Consider the following 21,541-nt stretch of genomic DNA (forward strand, 5'->3'; position numbering starts at 1 on the left):
TGGGACAGCCCTTCCGTCTGCCCCTTGGTCCACCCCTACTTCTTGAGCTTAACTCAGGGACTAACATCGAGAGCAGTGGCTGCCAATATTCCTTTGATGACATGATAAAGAGCTGATTGATCAGGGAGATCCCGTTGAACTTTCCAACGAGAACAAAGTAGGCAGAACTTTCTGCGCAGCGTTTGTTTCTGGGGAGAAACACTTCAATAGCTGTATGATCATTTTTCTTTTAACTGATAATATTAAAAATCGAAATCGCTCTCCGAGGTCTCTCGCTTGGTCCAGCGTAGGAATCCTTCTGAGGTAGTTGGGACAGACAGCCGTGTTCCGCCCTCCCCCCTACTCGGACACGCCCAGTGGGGAGGGGCTTGCTGTTCTATGTCTGCAGAGATGACATCATCACTTAACAGGCGTTCAAGTTATGGGATGGATGTTTTCCTAACGCGCGGTCATGTTTGAGCAGACACAGCCTTTTAAATAGTACCGGGGAATTGGTTTCTTAAGGGAATCCTGCGATAAATAAAACCTTTGGAACAGAGTTCTTCATGGCGGTGGCCTGCCTGTTTTCTTCGAATGCAGTGTACCTGTATTTCAAGGGATGGCTTAGAAATACTGATTTGTAGAAGACTGATGTTCAAAAGTATTTTACTGCTAAAGACACGTTGTTATTGAGGCCGAAAGAAGACTCGGTTAGCAATGAAAAGTGTCCTCGGCGACGCTGCCTCGTGCTAATCTAGGTCAGGGGGAGAAGCGGGGTAACACAGGCCTTTGAAGAGAGCTCTCTCGTCTTTCTCCCTCAAACGGAGCCCGGATTTGTTACTGAGTCTTTAAATCTGATTCTCTCTGTAGATCGCTGCTAAAATTGATTCAATTCCTCACTTGAATAATTCCACACCTCTAGTGGACCCCTCAGTGTATGGATACGGAGTCCAGAAACGGCCCTTGGATGACGGAGGTAAGTTGCGGGGAAACGTCTTTGCCTTTCAGGTGGTAGCGAACCTGCCGCTTAGCTGGAGCCGCGTGTCGGCCATTTCCACGACCGACCGGGGTGGATGTTTCTCCGCGACTCTCCCGCACCTGAGCTCTTACTCGCCCTGACGATGCAAGAGTGTTTACAGCTGGGCTCGGAGGTAAAGACGAGGCCTTTGCGCGTCGGTTCGGAAATCACTCGACTGATCCGAGAGTTTTGTTTGACGTGGCCCTTCGTGCTTCAGACACGCGCGTGGGGGTTGAAGCTCCCACTCTTCTCCAAAGAGAAGCTAAGATTCGATGCCCGACTCTCAGGAAGCGTGTGGCTACATCCTGACCTTAGGGAAAGAGAAGGTGGGGGCGGGGGAGGGGGTGACCTTGCTTCGGTCGGCTCCCTTTCTCACCGGTCCCATGTTTGACAGGCTCTCTCTAGAAGCACCCATCTCTCATTCATTCCTGTGTTATTTGGTGGTTTGGTTCTGGACCCCACTTCAGCCCCCCTCCAAAGAGTTTGAGACCAACGTGGAAGTGCCTGCCCCCCCCCCCCTCCCGGCACCTCCGTGAAGAGTATCTATCAGATGGGTTCGTTCCGAGAACTTGGACCTCCTTGATCACGTTGGGCGTCCTGCAAAGTAGGACTGGAAGAGGGAGTCCGAAGTTTACTAGGTTGTACACGAATATGCACGCAGTGGGTCAGCCAGCGTCTTCTCTGGCCTTCTGTCGGTCTGCCTGCCTACCCAACCGTGTGTATGCACTTATTTCTACGTTGTCGTATTAGGTGGAAAAAAATCAAGGTGTTCAATAGTATATACAGAGCAATTTCCTTTTCCAAAAAAGAAGCGTGTTTTGATGTATGTAGAAAAAGTAATTTGGTGTGACTGATTTCTCCAGTGTCTTCCAAAAGGGGAGATTGCCATTGTTGTTATTTATTTATCTATTTATTTTTATTAAATGTAATTTATTGTCCTATTGGTTTCCATACAACACCCAGTGCTCATCCCAACAGGTGCCCTCCTCGGTGCCCATCAGCCATCGTTTTTAGGTGTTAAACATCTAAAGGTTACGTTGGTAACCTTTTTGGAATAATTGCATAGGTTCACGCTGGGAACTTTATAAGGGGGCTGTGGCTCATTTTGGTGTAAAAGTTCCTTTCTGCTTAAACTTCTTTGTGTTTTTTTTTTTTTTTTTTAAGTTTATTTTGAGAAGGAGAGCACGAGTGGGGGAGGAACAGAGAGAGGGAGAGAGAGGATCCCAAGCAGGCTCTGCACCGTCAGCACAGAGCTCATTGTGGGGTTCGAACTCCCGAGCCGTGAGATCATGACCTGAGCTGAAGTCGGACACTCAGCCGACTAAGCCACGCAGGCGCCCCGTGTTTTTGTTTTTTAAAGTTTACTTAATTTTGAGAGAGAAAGAGCATGCGAGTGGGGGAGACGCAGGGAGAGAGGGAGACAGCAAGAATTGCAAGCAGGCCCCCACACTGCCAGTGCAGAGCCCAATGTGGGGCTTGAACCCACAAACTGTGAGATCATGACCTGTGCCAAAATCAGGAGAGACACTTGACTGACTAAGCCACCGAGGCACCCCAAGATACTGTTTATGAATATACACCCAGGCAAGGTCTACCCATTGGAACTAGGTGACCATTTATTTATTAATTTTTTTTTTAATTTTTTTTTTTAACGTTTATTTATTTTTGGGACAGAGAGACAGAGCATGAACGGGGGAGGGGCAGAGAGAGAGGGAGACACAGAATCCGAAACAGGCTCCAGGCTCTGAGCTGTTGGGACAGAGCCCGACGCGGGGCTCGAACCCACGAACCGCGAGATCGTGACCTGAGCCGAAGTCGGACGCTCAACCGACTGAGCCACCCGGGCGCCCCCTAGGTGACCATTTAAAAAAAAATTTTTTTATTTTTATTTTTGAGAGAGAGAGAGAGAGAGAGAGAGAGTGTGAGCGGGGGAGGGGCAGGGAGAGGGAGACACAGACTCCGAAGCAGGCTGCAGGCTCTGAACTGACAGCACAGAGCCAGACGCGGGTCTCGAACCCATGAACTGCGAGATCGTGACCTGAGCCGAAGTCGGACGCTCAACCGACTGAGCCACCCAGGCGCCCGGTGACCATTTTAAATGGCTGCTCCAAAACGGTCCCCTGTGATCTTGTTTGGCTGGTGCCAGTGATTTCTTAGACCAAATATGACTGATTGCATTTTCTGCAGTTTTGCCTTCGTGAAAAGCTCTAATGCGAAGTAACCATTTTCCCTTCTCAGGGCAATCGTGCTTCACTTCTTACAGGACGTCAATACAAAACTAAAACTGAGTTGTCTGGCTCTGAGCACACGCCCCAGTAATGGACAGTCCAGTCTCCCTGGCCCACTGTTTCCAGAAATCACGATCAATACCCTTCACCGCGCTCTGCCTTGCCTGCACCCGCCACGTGGTGGGGAAGTGCAAACTGTGTGCACAGAGTAGGCAGTCACTGTGTCCTTTGCATAAAGAGCGCCGAGGTATTTGCAAATGAAACCACTGTCCCCTGGCAGACTTTCTTCTCCTGTTAACCCGCTGGACACCCATTTCAAAGAAATTTGTAAAAGCTGCTGAGTTTGTTGGTGAAGAACAGGCAGGTGTAGCTGGTGAGTCCAGAATCTCACTTGGATGCTGCCGCTGTGTAAGGTCACTTCTTGTTTTGAGGACGATAAGTTTTTCCGTGTCTGCCTTTGCGGGATTGAGTCCTTGGAATCAGAAAACGAACACGGTTTCTCTTCTTCTTCTTTCTGAACACGAAGCCTGGTTACAGTAGGGACGAACCTTCCCGTATCGGGCCAGCTGTCCCATCTTACGTAACACGCTGTGTGTGAAGAACCAGAAACTTCCCCCAGGCTTTTTACATTGGGCAGGACGGCTTGATAGTTAATCCTCTTCTGCTGAGCACCTTCCAAACAACAGAATTAGGCCAATTGTTTTCCTCCAGCTCAGCTCTCCACCTGTGGCATTTGCTGTTGGGGTTAGAGAGAACTCTGGGAGTTGGGGGCAGGTTCATTCAGAGCACGCCGAGATCGTCTTCTGACGAGGGTGGCAAGGTCACTAGGCCAGTTCTCTTCTCTTGGATAAATAAGTTCGGTGAACGAACAGGACCCGTCAGGGAAGGTGATGTTCGTGGTGACCGGACAGCTTTCTCGAAGGGTCATGGTTGTGCCATCTGTGCGACGAGAGTGTAGGAGAGCAGAGACGAACACCGAGCAGGAATTGCCACACTTTTTTTTTTTTTTCTGAGCAACAAAGATTTCCAAAGGGCTTGCTTGCAGTTTTTTGTATGTTTGGTTTGGCTTGATTTTTTTTTTTTTTTTTTTTTTTTTTGGACAGAAGTTCACCAGGTCACTTCTTTGGCAACATGAACCCTCTACCTTTCCCGGGAGGCCGGGTTCTTTAACCTTTGGGGGGTTAAAGCTCAGTCCCCTAGAGGCTTTTGGAGGTGTTACTTGGGCGTGTTTAAAAGTGCTTCAACCCGGAAGTCAGGCGGAGAGCCTCTCGGAGAGCCTCGGCAGAAGGTTTAGGCAGGGCCTTGAGATTTGCAAACAGGTGTATGCATAGGAGCCCGAAAACGAGTCAACTAAGGGACGAGACTTGGTCTTGTTGTAGGAAGGGACCGGGGCAGTTGTGTCCAGGGCGGTTTGAGCTTGTCGGGCCACCGCTGCGTGAGCCCACTCGAGAGGGGTCGGAGCCTGGCTTCCAGAGCCTGCCCTCCGCTCGGCTCAGGTCAGGCTCAGGTCAGGCTCAGGTCATCGTACCTCTGCACATCTTCAGTCAGCACCCACACCTCCTAGTTTCTGGCAGGTGCACCCTGCCAGCTCGGGACTCTTCCTGCTGCTCTCTGTGTGACAGCTTTTCTATCCAGTGCCTTCTCCCTGCTACCTGCGCGGGGGGGCCCCCCCCCCCCCCACTTGGCTGGAGCCAGTCTGACCAGTTCCACTCCTCGCTTCCGCTACCCAGGGGGTCCCGCCCTCCCCTGCCTGCCCTTCTACAGCTTCCCATCCTCGCCCATCCTCGCCCATCCTCGCCCATCCTCGCCGCAGGTCCTGTCTCTTGTCTTCGCTCTTCCTGAAACCCATCCCCCCTCCCAGCGCTTTACCTTAGTGAAGAATCTTTACCTTATCCAAGTCCCGGTCAGTCCTTGGGTCTCTGGGTCTCGGAAGCGATGGGACATCCTCCCAGGGACCCGTTTTGACTCCCTTCAGTGCCTCGCCAGGTGCTCCCTAGCTTCTTTATCTTCTCTGGGCCCCTGTTCCCCTCCCTCCCCTCTCCCTGCTTCCCCCTTTCCACACACCCGTCACACTGCTCTGAAGTCCTAAACCGGTGTCCCCTCCCCAGGGCACACGTCTGCAGACACCAGGCGCTTCTCCTGCCGACCTCTGCAGGCTACGATCATGGACTCTTTCTTCCTCACCTCCCTTATGTAGTTGGTGGATAAGTGTAGTAGGTGGATAGTTGGTGGATAAAACACGTGATGCTTCACTTCTTCCTTTTCAGGTCCAAGGTGAGCACTTAGAACATTTTACGGAAAGCAAGCTCCACATCGAAGAGAGTAGTATTAGCTAAGAGATTTGAGAGGTGCAGATTTACTCAGGATCGGGGGTTGGCGTAACTTTTCTTAAAGGACCATTCGGGGAGGGGGTGCCTGCGTAGCTCAGTCGGTTCAGCATCCGGCTCTCGATCAGCTCATGATCCCACAGTCCGTAAGATGTTTATTCTTTCAAAGTTAAACATTTTTTTTCTTTTCCCCCAAAAGGACCATCCGGTAAATTGCTTTAGACTTTCAAGCCATATGGGCTCTGTCCCACCTACTCAGCTCTGCCATCAGAGCTTAAAAGTAGCTCTGGATGTCCAGGAGCATGGCTGTGCAGCTGGCCCTCGGGCCCTCGGTGTCTTTGAGGTTTATGTACAATCCTAGATAGTACTGTACTTTTTCTTTTTTGTTAAGCTTATTTATGTATTTAGAGAGAGAGAGAGAGAGAGAGAGCGAGCTTGTGAGGGGGAGGGGCAGAGAGAGAGAGAGAGAGAGAGGGAGAGAGAGAATCCCCAGCAGGCTGCACACTGTCAGTACAGAGCCCGACGTGGGGTTCGAACTCATGACCCATGAGATCATGACCTGAGCCGAAATGAAGAGTCAGACGCTTAACGGGCTGAGCCATCCGGGCGTCCCCAGTGCCATACTTTCTCACGTTATCATGCTGGTGTTCTTGGGGTGCGAAGGCAGAATTTTTGGGTGTGCTCTCACATGAACCACTTACAGGAAGACTTGAGACGGAGCATCTCTGTGGCCCTGGCTGAGTTTTGTGTTTGCACGTGTGGCCCAGGACAAAGAGGAGGAAGAAACAAGACTGAGGAGGAAAGATCTGTTCAAACCCAGACTTGGCGAGCAGGAAGAGGGATGAGAGGCGGCAGTCAGTGCTGGGGCGCGGGGAGGCCCAGGGTTCCTGCTGCCGGGGGGCATGGGCGTGTGGGTCACTGTGCACGGCCCGCACCGCCTCTGGCAGGAGCCTGCGGGGACCGGGGTGTCTGCTTTGGAAAGAGAGAAACTGAATCTCAGACACGCCCGCTCGCACTGTCCCCAAAGCCCACGCTCCCCCGTAGTGCCTGAGGCCTGGGGGGCGGGGTGGGGATCAAGAGTGTCCAGTGGTGGTTGGTCTTCCAGCAGGGGGAGTGAAGACTCCCCCGGGTGAGGTGGGCGGGGGTGGCCCTCAGGGAGTCCTTCCCAGCTCCTCCCCTCGTGTGCACCCTCTTCCCTAAAACGCACCCCTCTGAGAATTGTGTCTGCGCCGGACACCCCGTGCCCTTCTCCTTTCCGTGTCCCCGGTCACATTTCCCCTCGGTTTACGGAGGCACGTCACCGTCCCCGGGTGCCTCAAGAGGCAGGAGTCCAGATTTCTGGACGGGGATTCCCAGGGCGACAAAGCACGAGAATCCTAAGACATACTGACGGGGAAGCATCTGATTTTGGTTCTATTCAGGTAGCAACTTCCGGCAGAGGCTCAGGCGGTCCCCTCCTCCCCTCCATTCATCCACCCGTTTTAGGATTGGAATCGAGAAGTGAGTGGTAGTCATATGGGTGCATAAAAACATGTATGTGTGAGTTGGAAAGAGGAAGTGAGAGTTGTTTTCTTTCCTGGCAAAGTATGGTCTGGCTGGTTCGACAGTTGGCTTAGCCGACTGGATACGACACAGTAGATCAACATCATCCACAGGAATGAATGAATCTGTGGCGTCGACGACCGAAGCTCATACACAAGATTTTAGACGTCAAGTTGAAAGGGGATTTTTAGCTGTTCAAAATCCTTCTAGGAAACGGGTGACCCAGACTGGCCCTCTACCCTGGCCGGGTGCAAGAACCACCCAAGGAGCTTTTAAAAGCACGTCTGATGGCCCAGCCTCTTGAGAAAACGTGCAGAACTAAGCACGCACATTGTCATTCAGCACACAGCTACACCAGTTTGTCCTCCAGAGACAAAAACCTGTCGCGGCTTTATTCGTAACAGCTCAGATTTCCTTCAGCAGGTGAATGGTTAACAAAATGGCACATCCGTACCACGGAACGCTCCTCAGCAGTGAAAGGAATAAACTCTTCATACACTCGGCAGCCTGGATGAATCTCCAGGTAATTCAGCTGGATGAAGGAAGCCGATCCCAAAAGGTTGCATACCGTGTGGTCCCGTTTATGTAACGCTTCTGGGATGGAGAATAGATGAGTGATGGCCAGGGTTTGGAGATGGCGGGGTGGGGAGCCCCCTGTATAGAACAAGAAAAGATCGCTCCTGGAAGGAACCCTGAAGCCTGAATTCCCTTTCGTATAGATAAGGATACCGATGTCTGGGGAAGCGGTTTGCCCCGGGGCAGATGCCCTAGAAGTGCCAGAAGGAGGACTTGAACCTGAATCTCTGTCTCCTGTGCCACGATGGGGCACGCCTGCAAAGGGGAGTTCCAAAGTGGGAGAGTAGGGTGTGAATCCCAGTTCTGCCGTTTGTTAACTGTGTGAGTTTGGGCAGGTTGCCCAGCCTCTCCGAGCCTCTGTTTCCTCACCTGTGAGATGGAGACGATACCCACCTCATGAGGTTATCCTAAGGATTATAACAAGTTATTTTTGAACTTGTAAAACACTGCTCACGCTATTTCCATCCGAACCGGTTAGCACACGCACGTTAAAACCCGTGTAGCTGAAATAAAAGGCTTTATGGGATACGTACCCTTACTGTATATCATACGCTGTTTTTTTATCTTCGTTTCTAACAAAGCTGCTCGTGATCCCCAATATTGAGTTCATGGCCACCGGTTTAAACGAAAATAAGGCCTAGTGCTACAAACATGTATCACAGACTTGTTTTTCCTTGGGTCAGGCAGTGGGTAGGTGCTTGGACTGTGGAGGGGTGCGGGTGGCGTTCCCGGCACCCCCACAGGCTTGGAGACGAGGTCAGGTTACTGCTCACCCAGAGCTTTCTCCTGCCCTCCTAAGACTCTGCTTCTTGAGGGCCAAGGTGGCCTGGTGCACCGTGTTACCCTGGGACTGGCCCAGTGCCTGGGCCAGAGAGGCCTGACCTGGAGCACAGCTTCGGGAGCACGGACCCTGACCTGGGCCCTTCACCTTCTGGCAGTAGACGGGGCCTACTGAGAAAGCGTCTGCCCCCCTGGGCTCTTGTGGGCCTGAGTGGGCTCAGCGGGTGAGGCACCTACAAGAGCCCGCTCCCCAAAGCATATTAGCTTGCAAGTGAGGGCGCCCTTACTGAGAGGAGCTTGGGTTCGCTCTCACCTTTTACAAATGACAATTTGCAAAACGTCCTGAGGGATTACTTGCCTAGGGACTTTCAGCTGACCTCAGCCTGTCTGTGTTTTGTGGCCCTGGCTGGGGAGAGTTGCCTCCTTAGAACACGGGAAGCCTTTGTGCTGCCCTCGGGAGAAGAGCGTTTTCAAAACGCTTTGGAAATGGGAGAAATCCCTGCAGCTGGCCGCAGGCGTCACAGACGGGAGCCGAGGCCCGGAAGGGCACCGGTCAGAGTCGCAGGGAACCCAGGCACGGGTGCAGCATCGTTTCCCAAGTCCGCAGAGGAACGTTTGGTTTATTTGTTTGTTTGGTCAGTTATATGAAAGGTGCTGATGTTTTCTGTCCTGGCCGACCCGCTCCCCCGCCTCTGGTCTGCTGCTCTGCGCACCTGCGAGGAGGACGTGGGTGCTGCTGTTCCTCGGGAATGGGGGTCGGCTGTTGAAATGCATGCATATTGAAAAGTCGGGCATGTCCCGCAGTGAGGGTCGGTAGCGTTTCTTTCGGAGAAGAGAAAGGAAGCCGGTTTTCTCCTCGCGGCAGGGGGGCGGGGCGGGAATGTGTCCGGTGCCTTATTTTTCTTCAAAGATCATTATTGAAATTGGCAGAGTATTACTACTCTTTAGAAAGAATTTCTTATATCGTGGCGTGGATCTTTTCTATGGGGGAGCTCATTTTCCCCTAGCCCAGATGGCTTCCCATTATGCGGGGTGCCAGAGTAGATGAGAGCCACACTGTGTGTGCATGAGTGTGTGTGTGTGTGTGTGTGTGTGTGTGCGCGTGCACACATGCCGGAACGGGACTGAGCTGAACTTTGGAGGAGAGGTGAAGCGTTGTTGGCCAGCACGCACCATTAACAGGAAATAGAACTGATGGTATGCAGTATTTTGCCTTTTTTACAGTAAAATGACTGTAGTTACTATTGAATTGAACTTGATCGGTGTTCCCGCAAGCCTCCTTTATTTGACTCCCCCCACTTTCATCATGAAGACCAAGAGAAGCCCGCCCCCCCCCCCCCCCGCCCCGTTCCTGGAGTCAGATGTTACCAGGCTGCTGTGTGAGTGCCTAGCGTCCCTGATCTAACTGCTGGTTTTCATTTTGAGGCTTCAAATGGGAATGTTTCTGCAGGAACCGAAACTTTAAATCGTGTGTTTCAGCCTAAGACTGCGGTATTTGCATGGAGGAAGGGGGCTGTGTGTCCTTCCTCAGAGTCCAACTCGAGTCGAGTCCAGATTGGAAATTGATTTCATTTTTTTTCTTTAAAATTTTTTTCAATGTTTATTTTTGAGAGAGAGAGAGAGCGCGTGCGTGTGTGCCTGAGTGGCGGAGGGAGGGGCAGAGAGAAAGAGAGAGAGACAGAATTTGAAGCAGGCTCCGGGCTCTTAGCTGTCAGCACAGAACCCGATGCGGGGCTCGAACTCAAGAACCACGAGACCTGATCGTGACCTGAGCCGAAGTCGGACGCTCAACCGACCGAGCCACCCAGACACCCCTGATCTCACTCTTCGGTGTGGCTCTCATCCATGTCTCTGGGATGATGGTGTGTGTGCTTCTGGTTTCAATCTTTGCAAATGCCTCCTCCCCTTTGTCAGCAAGGCATATGGCCGTAGTGTGTGTGTGTGTGTGTGTGTGTGTGTGTGTGTGTGTGTGCACGTGTGCAACACCTGTGACACATAACCTTACCGACAAGAGGAATTTCCTTTATTTGTGACAGGCACAAAATTTTAAATGGCTTTTGACCAAGAGCCTCCTGAACGTTCTCGTGAACCTCATGAAGTTCTTTACGGTAGCGTTGCCCTTTACCCTGTTTCTGTGGCTTTTCGGGCCCAAATCTCTGAAGATCATCCGCCTTTTGAACATCTCTTACCAAACAGCACAGCGGGCCAGGAGCCAGGGTCCAGCTGTGTTGTCCTGTTTGGGGACTAAGCATCTCTCTGCGTTCTTGGCGTTTCAAGCCATCTTAGTCTTCAGTGTCCCTGTCTTCAGTGTATGTTATTCTTTGCCCCTGAGAGGAATTCTGACAGTAAGCAGAGAGGCCGAGCTGGACCCTTGAGGAGGGACAGGTAGCCAAACTCATGGGCACTCTTTTGTGGGCGTTCTTCTTTATTCTTCTTCAGCCTGTTTTTTTCAGACCCACTGCCTTCCATGACGGACGTTCCTCTCTCGCGACACCCAGGGGCTGAGTGCGTGATGGGGGTTCCTTGCCCAAGGTTGTAACTGTCCAGTCTCCATGTTGCTGGGAATCGTGAGCACTGCCCATCCCAAGTGAGAGAGAGCATTTGTCGTATTCAAACTGGAAATGCAAAACGAGAATTTTAAGATTCAATGAAAAACAATTCTCTTATCCCTGAGGTAAGCAGATTAATGGTTTATCGTGTCAATATTTTGGCTGCAAACCATTATCTTGCCATCGATCCGGAAGAGATACGATATTGACTCGGTAGCCTCGTCGTTTACTTTTTGCTAACATTGTTTCTTTATGCTTTTTCTTCTTCTTCTAAACTATGACCTGAGGGGGCACCTGGGGGGCCCAGTCGGGTTGAGCGTCCGACTTCAGCTCAGGGCATGATCTCACGGTTTGTGAGTTCGAACCCCGCGTCGGGCTCTGTGCTGACAGCTAAGAGCCCAGAGCCTGCTCCAGATCTTCTGTCCCCCTCCCTCTCTGCCCCTCCCCCGCTTGTGCTCCCGCATAAACAAACATTTAAAAAGTACATATCACGACCTGGTTTCTTTTCCTCTGTCTTCTTACGACCAGCTCCTGTCCAGTCAGAAGGACAGGGTTAAGTTCACGCAGAAAAAAAAAGCAATTGGGAGCCATGGACTCGAGATGTCAGACTAGTTCCCTCTTTGTTCTGAAGCTGATGTGACGGACCCTTCCCCACTTCCCTCCTGTCTGTCCCCCACACCACTCTCCCCAGAGACCTATTTTTGAATGTCTCGCCAGCACATCGTAAGGTCCGTTCGGTTCCTTGGAATATGTTTAGGATTCGTACTCTTTCCGTGTCTGCTGACCGTGTTTCCCGGGCCGCGTTTTCCAAAAGAGAGACACCACGGATTCCTTTTTGCTGATGGCTGGCGAGGGAGCCGCTCGTCAGTAGCTAAAAGAGGGGAAGCTGGAACGGAAAGCGTGGCTAAAGTGGTTTTGTGGGACTGTGATTGCAGAGTGGGTTTTCATAGTAAGGGCCGTTTGGTACCGCTGTCTCTGTGAAACGGGCCGGACAGACACTTGCCCGGTCTTCGCGTCCGCGACGTGTGGACTGTGGCGGTGGGTTAACGAAGAGGCCCAAGGGGGGGAAACGCCAGCTCCTCTCCCTGAGATGTGTATGTTTTCGGGAGGGCGGGGAGAATTGGGGGGTGGGGGGGGGGACGCCCCGTGGCCGGCGGGAACATATGTGCACGGTCTCAGTGACCACAGCTGCCGTGGAGCCGTCCTTAACAATGCTCCCGGGCTCGGAGGGTAAATCTTCTCATTTGTTTGAAAAAGAGAAAGAGGGAACCCGCACTATCTTTACATTGAGTTTGGATCCCGAGCAGGAGGGAGGTGGGAAGGGAGAGGGATTTAGGCGAGCGGGATTTTCTCCCAGGCCTCTCAGCATGTGGACACACAGATCAATTTCTTATCCTGCGTTCAGCTGGACACTGGGTTAGAGACCGTGTTGATCAAGACGTCCCCTCCTGTTTCGTATCATGTAACGTGTTCATTGCAGCCACTGAGCCTAAATTACTGTTTGCTTTCTTTCTGCCTGCCTTTTTTTCCCGCCCCCCCCCCGCCCCCCGCCCCCGAAATGGGAAGGACTTGTGTAAGGATGCAGTTAGTTTATCCGTGCTAATGCTTTGATTTTTCTTTTCTCTTTCTCTTGGCCACAGTAGGTAACCAGTTAGGGGCCTTGGTACATCAAAGGTAAGCAGTGGGTTATGTTTTATTATTTATTGATCATTTCTAATTGTTTATTGATCCCACCATCTGTACTAGAGCGTTAGCAAGTCAGAGGTTGAGAGTGTGAAAAACCAGGAGCTAGATTTCTTTAAGGCTCAAGGTTTTTTTTTTGTTTTTTTTTTTTAATAGTCCTTTCCCAGACACTGGAAGCTCGAGGGATAAATGAACAGGGAGTATTAAAAATCAGCCACTATTGTATGTAAACTTAATAGACCTCTAGGATGTGGGAGCTGCTTTTTTTCTCTGTCCACCTACTTCTAATTTAAAAGGAGAGACTGTGAAATTTTCCATCCTGATTGGACGGCTTTCCCCGTGTTTTGAGAACCCTTAACGTCTTCATCTGAGCAAACGCGTCCCGAAGAAGTGTGAGTCACTGGGCTTTCGCAGGATAAAGCTTGTGATTCACCAGGCCTGGGAGGGCAGAAGCCCAGGGCCCACCCCGTGCCCTTGCAGCAGGGACTTGCCAGAGAACCTTGGAGAGGTGCCCATGTGATCCCCTGCCTCAGTTTACCTTCATAGCCTTCCCTTACAGACTGGGGATTTAGCGAGATACAAAGCCCCCTGGGCTTTAAACAGACCAGTCTCTGTAAGGTGCAGTGTTAGGAAAGCCTGGGACAGTGTCTCTTTCCTCACGGGTGAAATTCTGTGCTGTGCAGCAGTTACTGTAACACATTAGCCTTCATTTTCGCCAGCAGCGATACAGCTCTGTCCTCTTGTGTGCTGCACAAATGTTGGGGGCTTTCTAGAAATCCTCAGGCACCAGTCAACCAGAAGATTTAGCCTGGGTGTTGCTGTGTTCCTGGTTTGCTTTGTTTTTTAATGAACTAAAATAATTTAAACGACGTCGTTCGTACCAAACGTCACTCTCCTATAAAGCCTTGATTAGTCAGAATTTTACTTTCCAAGCTGTCCGTACCTTGTGCATTAGACAAGCTTCGGGCAAGTCAGATGGAGCTTTGTCTCCAGGGAGCCCTGAGCAGCCAGCCCCTCTTCACACACTTCTTCCTCAAAGAGGGTCTGCTCTCGCCGTCCTGAGGGCGGAGGACCTGCCTGAGTTTTGCGGCAATTTGTGTTACGATAGCGTTGAACCCCGTCAGTAAATTCCCCAGTAACCCCTGTTGGGAATAGACAGCAGGTGCCATGCACGCGAGCCGCAGTCTCGTGGCTGCACGTATGGGAGCACCGTCACCCTCCACCCCAGCCAGGAAACCCTTCCCACGGGGACCCCGCGCCTCTTTCCGGATGCGTTGGGCCCGCCGAGGCTTGGCGTTTTTGTCCGCGGTTTACTGATTTAGGAAGCTGGAATTGCCTGATTTCGGGCTGAGCTCCAGTAAGTACCCCAAGAGCCAGAGAGGATCCCTGCACACGTATAAACCGGGGGAGGTGAGCTCTGGGAGGCGAAGGCTGTTAGCTCTCCTCAGACTGACACGCTGGCAAGTGCTACTTACGCTATTGAGTTCCTTCCAAGTGCCACACTTGCCCTAAAAACGTGCATCTTATTCGATCCTTTCCGTGATGGGTAAAAATCCAGCTGTGCGAGAGACGTTTAAAAATGCTTATTACCCTTTTTTCTTTTTAAACTACTTGCACTTAGCATCCTCCTAAGGTAAATGTTTAGATTTGATTGCTTTCTGGGGCGTCGGGCAAATTGGATATTGTCCGCAATACACTGTATGGCAAATCGGAAGGTTTGTTTGAAAGAACCAGCACAGTAGTTGTTTTAAAAAAAAAAAAAAAAAGTGAAAAACAACCCAACACGTAAAGGACGCACCTGATTATTCCATCCTGGTCAGCACTGATTAGGCCTCTGCTGGATGCTGGTTCCATTGGGCGTATCCCACCCTAAACATCAGATAAGTTAGAGGGAGGCCAGAAAACAAGAAAAAGATTGGGAAACGGGGAATGTTGAAGAGATGTTGAATATCTGGATCTAGAAAGGAGACCAGAAGAGAAAGCTAAACTCACTCCGCAAGCCCCAAGGAATGTTTAAGTGTTAGGCAGTACGGAGAAGAAAAGGCAGTTGTTAGGAGAGTTGACGGTTCCGTGAAAAATCAGAGGTTTCTTCCTCTGACACAAGGAAAGGGGCGGCTTGGGTCTTTTCGAGAAGTGACTGACCGGAGAGGGTCCATCAGACGACGCTCTTTTCTCGAGGGCTGTGGCCTTGGCGGCCCAGTCGGCACGGTTCATTTTAAGTCTCTGTCTTCCAGCGTTGCCCATACGGGAGATTTGGGGAAAAGCTAAAATGGCTGTGAGTTTCTTTATTCTATATGTTTTTCCAAAATGTTCTTTGTTTTTAGGGCAGTAATAACAGAAGAATTCAAAGTGCCTGATAAAATGGTTGGATTTAGTAAGTATCCGCATTATCTACTTGCCCTGATTAACCTTGCAGTGTGACTGTCACGGTGGTAGAATGCTTTGCACCATGTGTCCCCCAGAGCCCCGAAGTGCTGTGGGTCTCTCTCCAGGCTGAGAGAGATTCGTGGGTCCCTCCCTTGCCACCCCCCACCCCTGCCCTCCTCCCCACCGCACCCCTCTCTACAGTTCAGCTGGAGCACCCTGCATTTGTCTGCTGTGTTTCACCTGTGATTTCTTTCCATGGGCTCACCAAGGCCACCCTGATTTGTAGTGCTGCGAGCCAAGTGTAAATGTTTGCTGAGTTAATTAAGTCATTCATGCATGGCTAAAGATGGAATGGGGGGGCACGTTCTGACCTTGTTCAATCTGTTTCAGTTATCGGCAGGGGAGGTGAGCAGATTTCACGGATTCAAGCAGAATCTGGTTGCAAAATTCAGATTGCTTCAGGTAAGGCTTCTTTTTTTCGTAGATCTCAGTTTGGTAGAAATCAGTGTTTTGCCAAGTTGCCCAGATTCATTACCTTTGCTCGTTACTTAGGAGTTTGGGGGCCTGGGTAAGTATGTGGGATTGCTGTTTTCCTTGTACTTTTGGAGCCGGACTCCCAGATGAGAACCAGAAAAACCAGGGCAAAAGCAGGCCCAGACACGAGGCCCTCCGCAGTTCCGTGGCTCCTCGTGGCCCCTGCCAGACGCCTGCTGCCCTAGGATCTCTGTTTTCTGCACCAGGATGTTATGCCAGACGGCGGGGCCCGGAAGAGTGCTGGGGCTCTGGGATCACTCCTGGGGTCTGCCCACCAGCTCCCCTGCAGTGGGACCGCCCTGGCCAGCTGGGGGTTCTGGCTAAATGAGCATGTGTTAAACGCAGTCCAGGACCCTCCCCAGCTGGGTCCGTTTCGACCATGCGACATGGAGAGAGACAGATTGCGGAAGAAGCGTTTTTATTAATAGGTCTAACGATGAATTTGCATTTGTTCTCTTTCCATAGTGGAGGAGGGGCTTTGGAGGAGGACAGTGCGCTAGAGAAGGTGTTATCCACTGAAAAGATACACATTACAGTGTCCTGAGGGCAGCAATTGGTGTTAGTTGTCCTTTTTTTTTTTTTTTTTTTTTTTTTTTTTTTTTTTTTTTTTTGAGTGAGAATTTTGAGAGGCAGCTTTTTTTTAGGAATAAAGTAAAGCATTGTGTGGTGTTGGAAAGCAAGCTTTTCCTGTGTGGTCACATGGCCCGGAACTAGTTCCACAGAGATGCCCCCAACGTCTCAGGGTAGCCTTGCAGTCGCGGTGAGATCATCCGGAGGTGCAGACCGTTAAATCCCTCGCTAGGGAGCCACCAGGCCGCTTGGGAACAGGCGACCTGAAGCCGCTCTGCGAGCGGAGAAACTGAGGAAGAGCGGGTTACGGGGCTCAGGCCCTCCTTGGCACGGAGACGGGTCCGAAGTGAAGCAGGACTGGTCATTAGGGCCCACTCGGCCACCTCTGCCATGTCCTCCCACTTCCCCTGCAGAACTTGTTTCGACTTTGAGAACCTAGGGTGGCACTCCCAGCTTACCGTTCTGCCCGCGGGCGGAAGCAGACCGTCTTTTTCTGGGGCCCGGGCTTCTGTGGGGCCGGCGTAGGAGCCAGCCCAGAGAGGCAGTCTGTACGTGGGGCAAAGGCGCACAGCGGCCTGGCGCCCACCAACACACCTCCTCTTCTTGGTTCTTCTTATAGAGAGTTCTGGGATTCCAGAGAGGCCCTGTGTACTTACCGGAACCCCAGAAAGTATTGAGTAAGTTTGTTTTATTTACTTTTTCCTTGTACTCTTCTTCTTCCTTCCCCACGTGGGGAGAAACGGAAGGGCCAAACTGTCACTGAGCACGGTGGATCTGTGCCGCGGCCCGGCCACGACAGCAGGCGCTCCTGCGGAGAAGGGTCCGGGAGGCTGCCACGCCAGGGGAGTTTCCTGTTGAACGCACGCGGTAGCGCGTTTCGGTCCAATTCCACAGTTTCTGGCGGCTGTCCTAACATCTCCTTCCTACACCAGGTTCCTTAAGAGCGTGCGCTCACCCCACCCGAATGCTCTAGTCGACCTCCTTCTTCCTTGGCGCTGTCTCCTTTGCCCGAGCAGGTCTGCATTCGTGAGCCCGTCACTTCGGGAACCAGGGGGACATGCCGGCACCAGGTCTTTTGCCTGGGCCGGTCCCCCTGCCCTTCTGACACTTGCGAACCAAACGAATTGACTCTCGGTGGCCGTGGCTCCACTCGGGGGGCTGTATGCGCCGATCAGAGGGCATCTTGGCTTTCGGGGCCCTTGCAACCACCTGACGTTGCTTGCCGCCCCTGGGCCACCCGAGCTCCGAGCCTCGTATCAGATGCAGGCCTCGTCGATCCGACAGCCTCCTAGGGGACAGGGAGGTACTAACTTCCAGTCTGCTCGCTTCCCTCTTTCCATCCACTGAGTAGCGTTGCACCTGGGGACAGGGGTGCCGAGATTATGTCTGGCTCAAAAGACAGGGCTGTTTCATCGTCTCCATTTCTCCGGGAGTCCAGATGAGTTTAAATTCTCTTGTTCTGCCGTCGCATTGCAAGCAGTGAACCAGAATAAAGATTGCCGGCAGGTGTGCATTCTAGGGCACGCGGGATGGTTTTGCTGGAGTCACGGCATTTTTCTTCCAACACAGGTTAATTTAGCACACTAGCAAAATACTAAAAAGCCGCTAAGCTGAGAAGACCCGCAGGCCGATTCTGCACACAGAGGCTCAGGACTCCCAGAGGCAACATCTGTTTCCCACCTTACTCTTCTAACCGTTCTGCGTCTCTTCTCCCCAGGCCTTCGGGGTAACAGGATTGTAACTTCAGGACAGTACAGCCAGCCTGTGTAGTAGCTGAATTCTTCCCTATTGGAGGAACCAAAAAATAGGTTGTACGTGGTGGTTTAAAGAATAAACAGTGAAAACAAAACGAAAGGCAGCCAGGGGAGATTCTGGTGCAGAAAAGGCAGTTGCCCCGTCAGGTGGCCTCGGTGGGCTGGGTGGTACCGTTTGAACACTGCGGTTTCCCTCCCCCGCCTCCAGATAAACCGGCACCAGGCAGCATCGCAGGGAAAAGCAGGGTCCTGAAAATCCAGCCGGAAAAGCTCAGAGCAGGCGTTTGTGACTCCGCAGCCGCACCGGCGTCCTGCCTCCTCCCTCTCCCACCCCTCGACACCAGACTGGCGGTTCATGGTCTTTGCTCAAAAGTCGTAGATGGGGCGCCTGGGGGGCTCAGTCGGTTGAGCGTCCGACTTCGGCTCGGGTCACGATCTCACGGTTCATGGGTTCGGGCACCGCGTCGGGCTCTGTGCCGACGGCTCGGATCCTGGAGCCTGCTTCCCATTCTGCATCTCCCTCTGTCTCTGCCCCTCCCCCACTCACACTCTGTCTCTCTCTCTCAAGAATAAAAAAAGATTAAAAAAAAAAAAGTCGTAGAGCAGGTTGGTTAGGGGGAAGACCTTTGGAGTCTGGGAATTCGGGTGGTGATTACTAACCCTTGCTTTCTTTCCTCCCGTCTCGTCTCTCGCTGCTCTCTCCTGCCCATATTTAACCAGTGTCCTCCCGAGTGTCTACTCTGGGGGGAGCGTCATGCCGGACTGGGGACCAGAGGGAGCAAAGGTGGTCTCTGCCCCCATAGCGGCTGACATTTGTGATAGGAGACGAGACACGTGTGTGAAGTGAATGCCAGACAGCAGCACGAGCGGAGGGCAGGCTGGAAGGGGCTGTGTTGGAACACTGGCGTGCAGTGTGGGTCGCTTTTAAATTCCAGCCCAGTAGCGTGGCGGATGGCAGAGACCTCCCGGGTTGTGGGGGCAGGAGCTGGAGCTGGATGGAGGGCTGCCTTGACTCCCTCGTGTTCTTCCCCCCGGTGCCGTTTCCCCTTCGTGGGTGCCTAGCGCATTCATTTAATGCTCCTTCTCTTGTGATTCTCTTCCCGCCCAAAGACAAGCCAAACGGCTCCTGGGGCAGATTGTGGATCGCTGTCGGAATGGACCTGGCTTTCATAACGACATAGACGGCAATAGCACCATCCAGGAAATTCTTATCCCCGCGTCTAAAGTGGGTCTGGTCATCGGCAAAGGAGGGGAAACAATAAAGCAGCTGCAGGTAGGTGAGCCCTTAGCACAGCGGTGCTTAAACAGACCTTCCAGCCTCGCCGGACAGATGCTTTTCTGAACGTTTACCCTGGCCAGGCCTGAGGCCCGCTGTGATGCCGAGTCCTGCGGCTCCCCCGCCCCCTGCCCCGCCCCCCGAACCTACCACGGCCTTGGGGCAGTGACGCTCTGCTAGGATTTTACCACCAGATGACCACATCTCAGATGAAAAGACCGTGTCCAGAGCTGGGGCTCTTAGCCAGCCGTACGCCCCCTCGTTACCTGTGTGATCTTAAATACGTTTCTGTGTATCTCGAGGACTCGGGAGTCCTCGTCCGTAAAGGCGGGGAAGTGCCTGCCTCACTGTTGTCAAGAAGCTGAAATAATATTCCTGATTTTATGTTTAAGACCCCAGCCCAGAGCCTGCTACTGAGCAGATGCTCTGTGGATGTTAGCTGCTTCTGTTCCAGAACCCCCCATCAGAGACCTGGGGAGCCAAACGTGTTTCGGAATTGAACAGCCCCGGCAAGTTCCGGGACCGCACCCTGTAATCCGATGCCTGTTTCCATAGCCAAACACAATGACGGTCACGCTCAGTGAGGGAAGGGTCTAGAAATAGGCTTCCGTGACCTCAGGCTGGCTTTGCTGCCAAATGAGTTAGGAGCAGACTTTTATTTCTGAATTCTTGGGCTTTCGAAGTGGCAGGTCAGGGGTCCTGGTCCGCCGTGGGTGCCCTCTCGTGGCCCGGGCCCCGGACAGGTGGCACGCTTGTGCGTGGGCTCCAGAGCCCTGGAAGCCGGAACCCGCCTGCTGCTCCCTCCCTCCCGCTCTGGAAGCCCCGACGACTTGCTGTCAGAGCCCGCCCAGCAGTGAACGAGAGAAACGGTCGCACCCGCTTCTCAGAGCTGCGCACCAGCCCCAGCGAGAGGACGTCCGCGCTGGGCACTACATAAAAACTGCTCACTAAACTGGGATCTTCTGGGGACCAGGAAAGGAGGAGGGTTGGGGGAACCGGTTTTCCGTCTCGCACTTGGAGGCTCTCTGGCATGGCCTGTATGCCGGCATCCTCGGGGGACAGCGCCTCGTGGTGGGTGGGACGTGGCCCAGCCCTGCTTCTCGTGCGGCACTGCATTCTCCTTCGTTGGTGGTGAGGGCCATACCGCGTGCTGCCCCCACAGGAGCGGACCGGTGTGAAAATGGTCATGATCCAGGACGGCCCGTTGCCTACGGGAGCAGACAAGCCTCTCCGCATCACCGGGGACCCGTTCAAAGTACAGGTAGGAAAGACACCGTGAATCGGGCAGGCCCCGGGTGTGGGGGTGTCACCTGGTAGGACGTGTAGGGCTTTTACATCATTCGGGAGGTTCGAAAACTGGATGGTCCCTTATTTAAGGTCAGCCGTCGTCCCAAACCAGGTGTGATGGTGGAAGGGCTCGGGGGTTGTACTGCCTACGCCAGAGCCACCGGCCACAGGCGGCCATTTAGATGAACTCGGATTCAGTGATTGACCTCCTCATTTACGCTGGCCATATTTTGAGAGCCCAGGGGCCCCATGAGGATGGTGGCTGTGGTCACGGACACTTACCCATAAACGAAGATGGTTTTGTTGCACCGATCGGATGCAGTTTTCCACGTGGTGGCCTGTGGGTCCCCTCGGGTGCGGGCTCTGTTTGGCTCTTCCTCGCTCGTTCTCTCTCGGCCCGTTTTGCAAGGCCTCCAGCTCAGGCAAGAGGTGAGCACCCCGCGGGCACGTGTGTGTCCTCGTAGCAAGTGTCCCGTGCCCTGAGCTCCTAGCCACAGAGGGCAGCCCATTTCCGAAAGCAGGGAGGGGCTTAGCTGGAAACCGCCATGACCTGAGCTGAAGGGGCGGCTCCACCGTCCCTCTTGCTGTCGGCAGGGACGCGAGTGGGCTGCGGGCGTGGGGACGTGTCTGTTCCCGTGTGATGCGAAGGTTCTTTTCCTGCCCGCTGCAGCGTGCCTCGCCTTTGCCGCACTTAGAGGAGCTCCTTGGTGACGCACCTGGCGAGCTGGTCTGTCAGCAACCGCTGTTGCTCTGTCGGAGTCTTGGGGCTTTGATCCAGTGGACGTCACCAGTCTCTGGCAAAATATCTCCCCCCCGACACTCTCCCCCCCCCCCCCAGCATTATATGTACGTGTGTGCGTGTTTATTTACGTATTTATTGTAGTTGACCTACGATACCACGTCAGTTTCAGGGGTGCAACATGGCGACTCGACATATTGTGAAATTGTAGACGTTACGGTATGAGTGTGCTTACCGTCCATAACCGTCACCATACAGGGTTGTTACAGCATTATCGACTGGACCCCCTATGCTGTACTCCTCAACTCCGTGACTTATTTATTTCATAACTG

General features: G+C 52.7%; 1 protein-coding gene across 6 annotated transcripts in view; it reads left to right on the forward strand.

The window, feature by feature from the left end:
- Nucleotides 1-21,541, forward strand: part of FUBP3 (far upstream element binding protein 3) — a 50,890-nt gene that overhangs the window by 11,560 nt on the left and 17,789 nt on the right. For 4 of the 6 annotated variants that reach the window (XM_042963476.1, XM_042963478.1, XM_042963474.1 and 1 more), the window contains exons 2-8: nucleotides 850-955; nucleotides 12,640-12,673; nucleotides 15,007-15,056; nucleotides 15,440-15,511; nucleotides 16,773-16,830; nucleotides 19,018-19,180; nucleotides 20,346-20,444. In XM_042963476.1, the coding sequence (XP_042819410.1) occupies nucleotides 850-955; nucleotides 12,640-12,673; nucleotides 15,007-15,056; nucleotides 15,440-15,511; nucleotides 16,773-16,830; nucleotides 19,018-19,180; nucleotides 20,346-20,444 (582 nt within the window). Of the gene's footprint in view, nucleotides 1-849; nucleotides 956-10,564; nucleotides 11,125-12,639; nucleotides 12,674-15,006; nucleotides 15,057-15,439; nucleotides 15,512-16,772; nucleotides 16,831-19,017; nucleotides 19,181-20,345; nucleotides 20,445-21,541 lie in introns of those variants that run through there. The other 2 variants (XM_042963475.1, XM_042963477.1) reach the window with 2 other exon arrangements.

The sequence above is a fragment of the Panthera tigris genome, chromosome D4 (genome assembly GCF_018350195.1).
Source record: "Panthera tigris isolate Pti1 chromosome D4, P.tigris_Pti1_mat1.1, whole genome shotgun sequence".
Taxonomy (NCBI): Eukaryota; Metazoa; Chordata; class Mammalia; order Carnivora; family Felidae; genus Panthera; species Panthera tigris.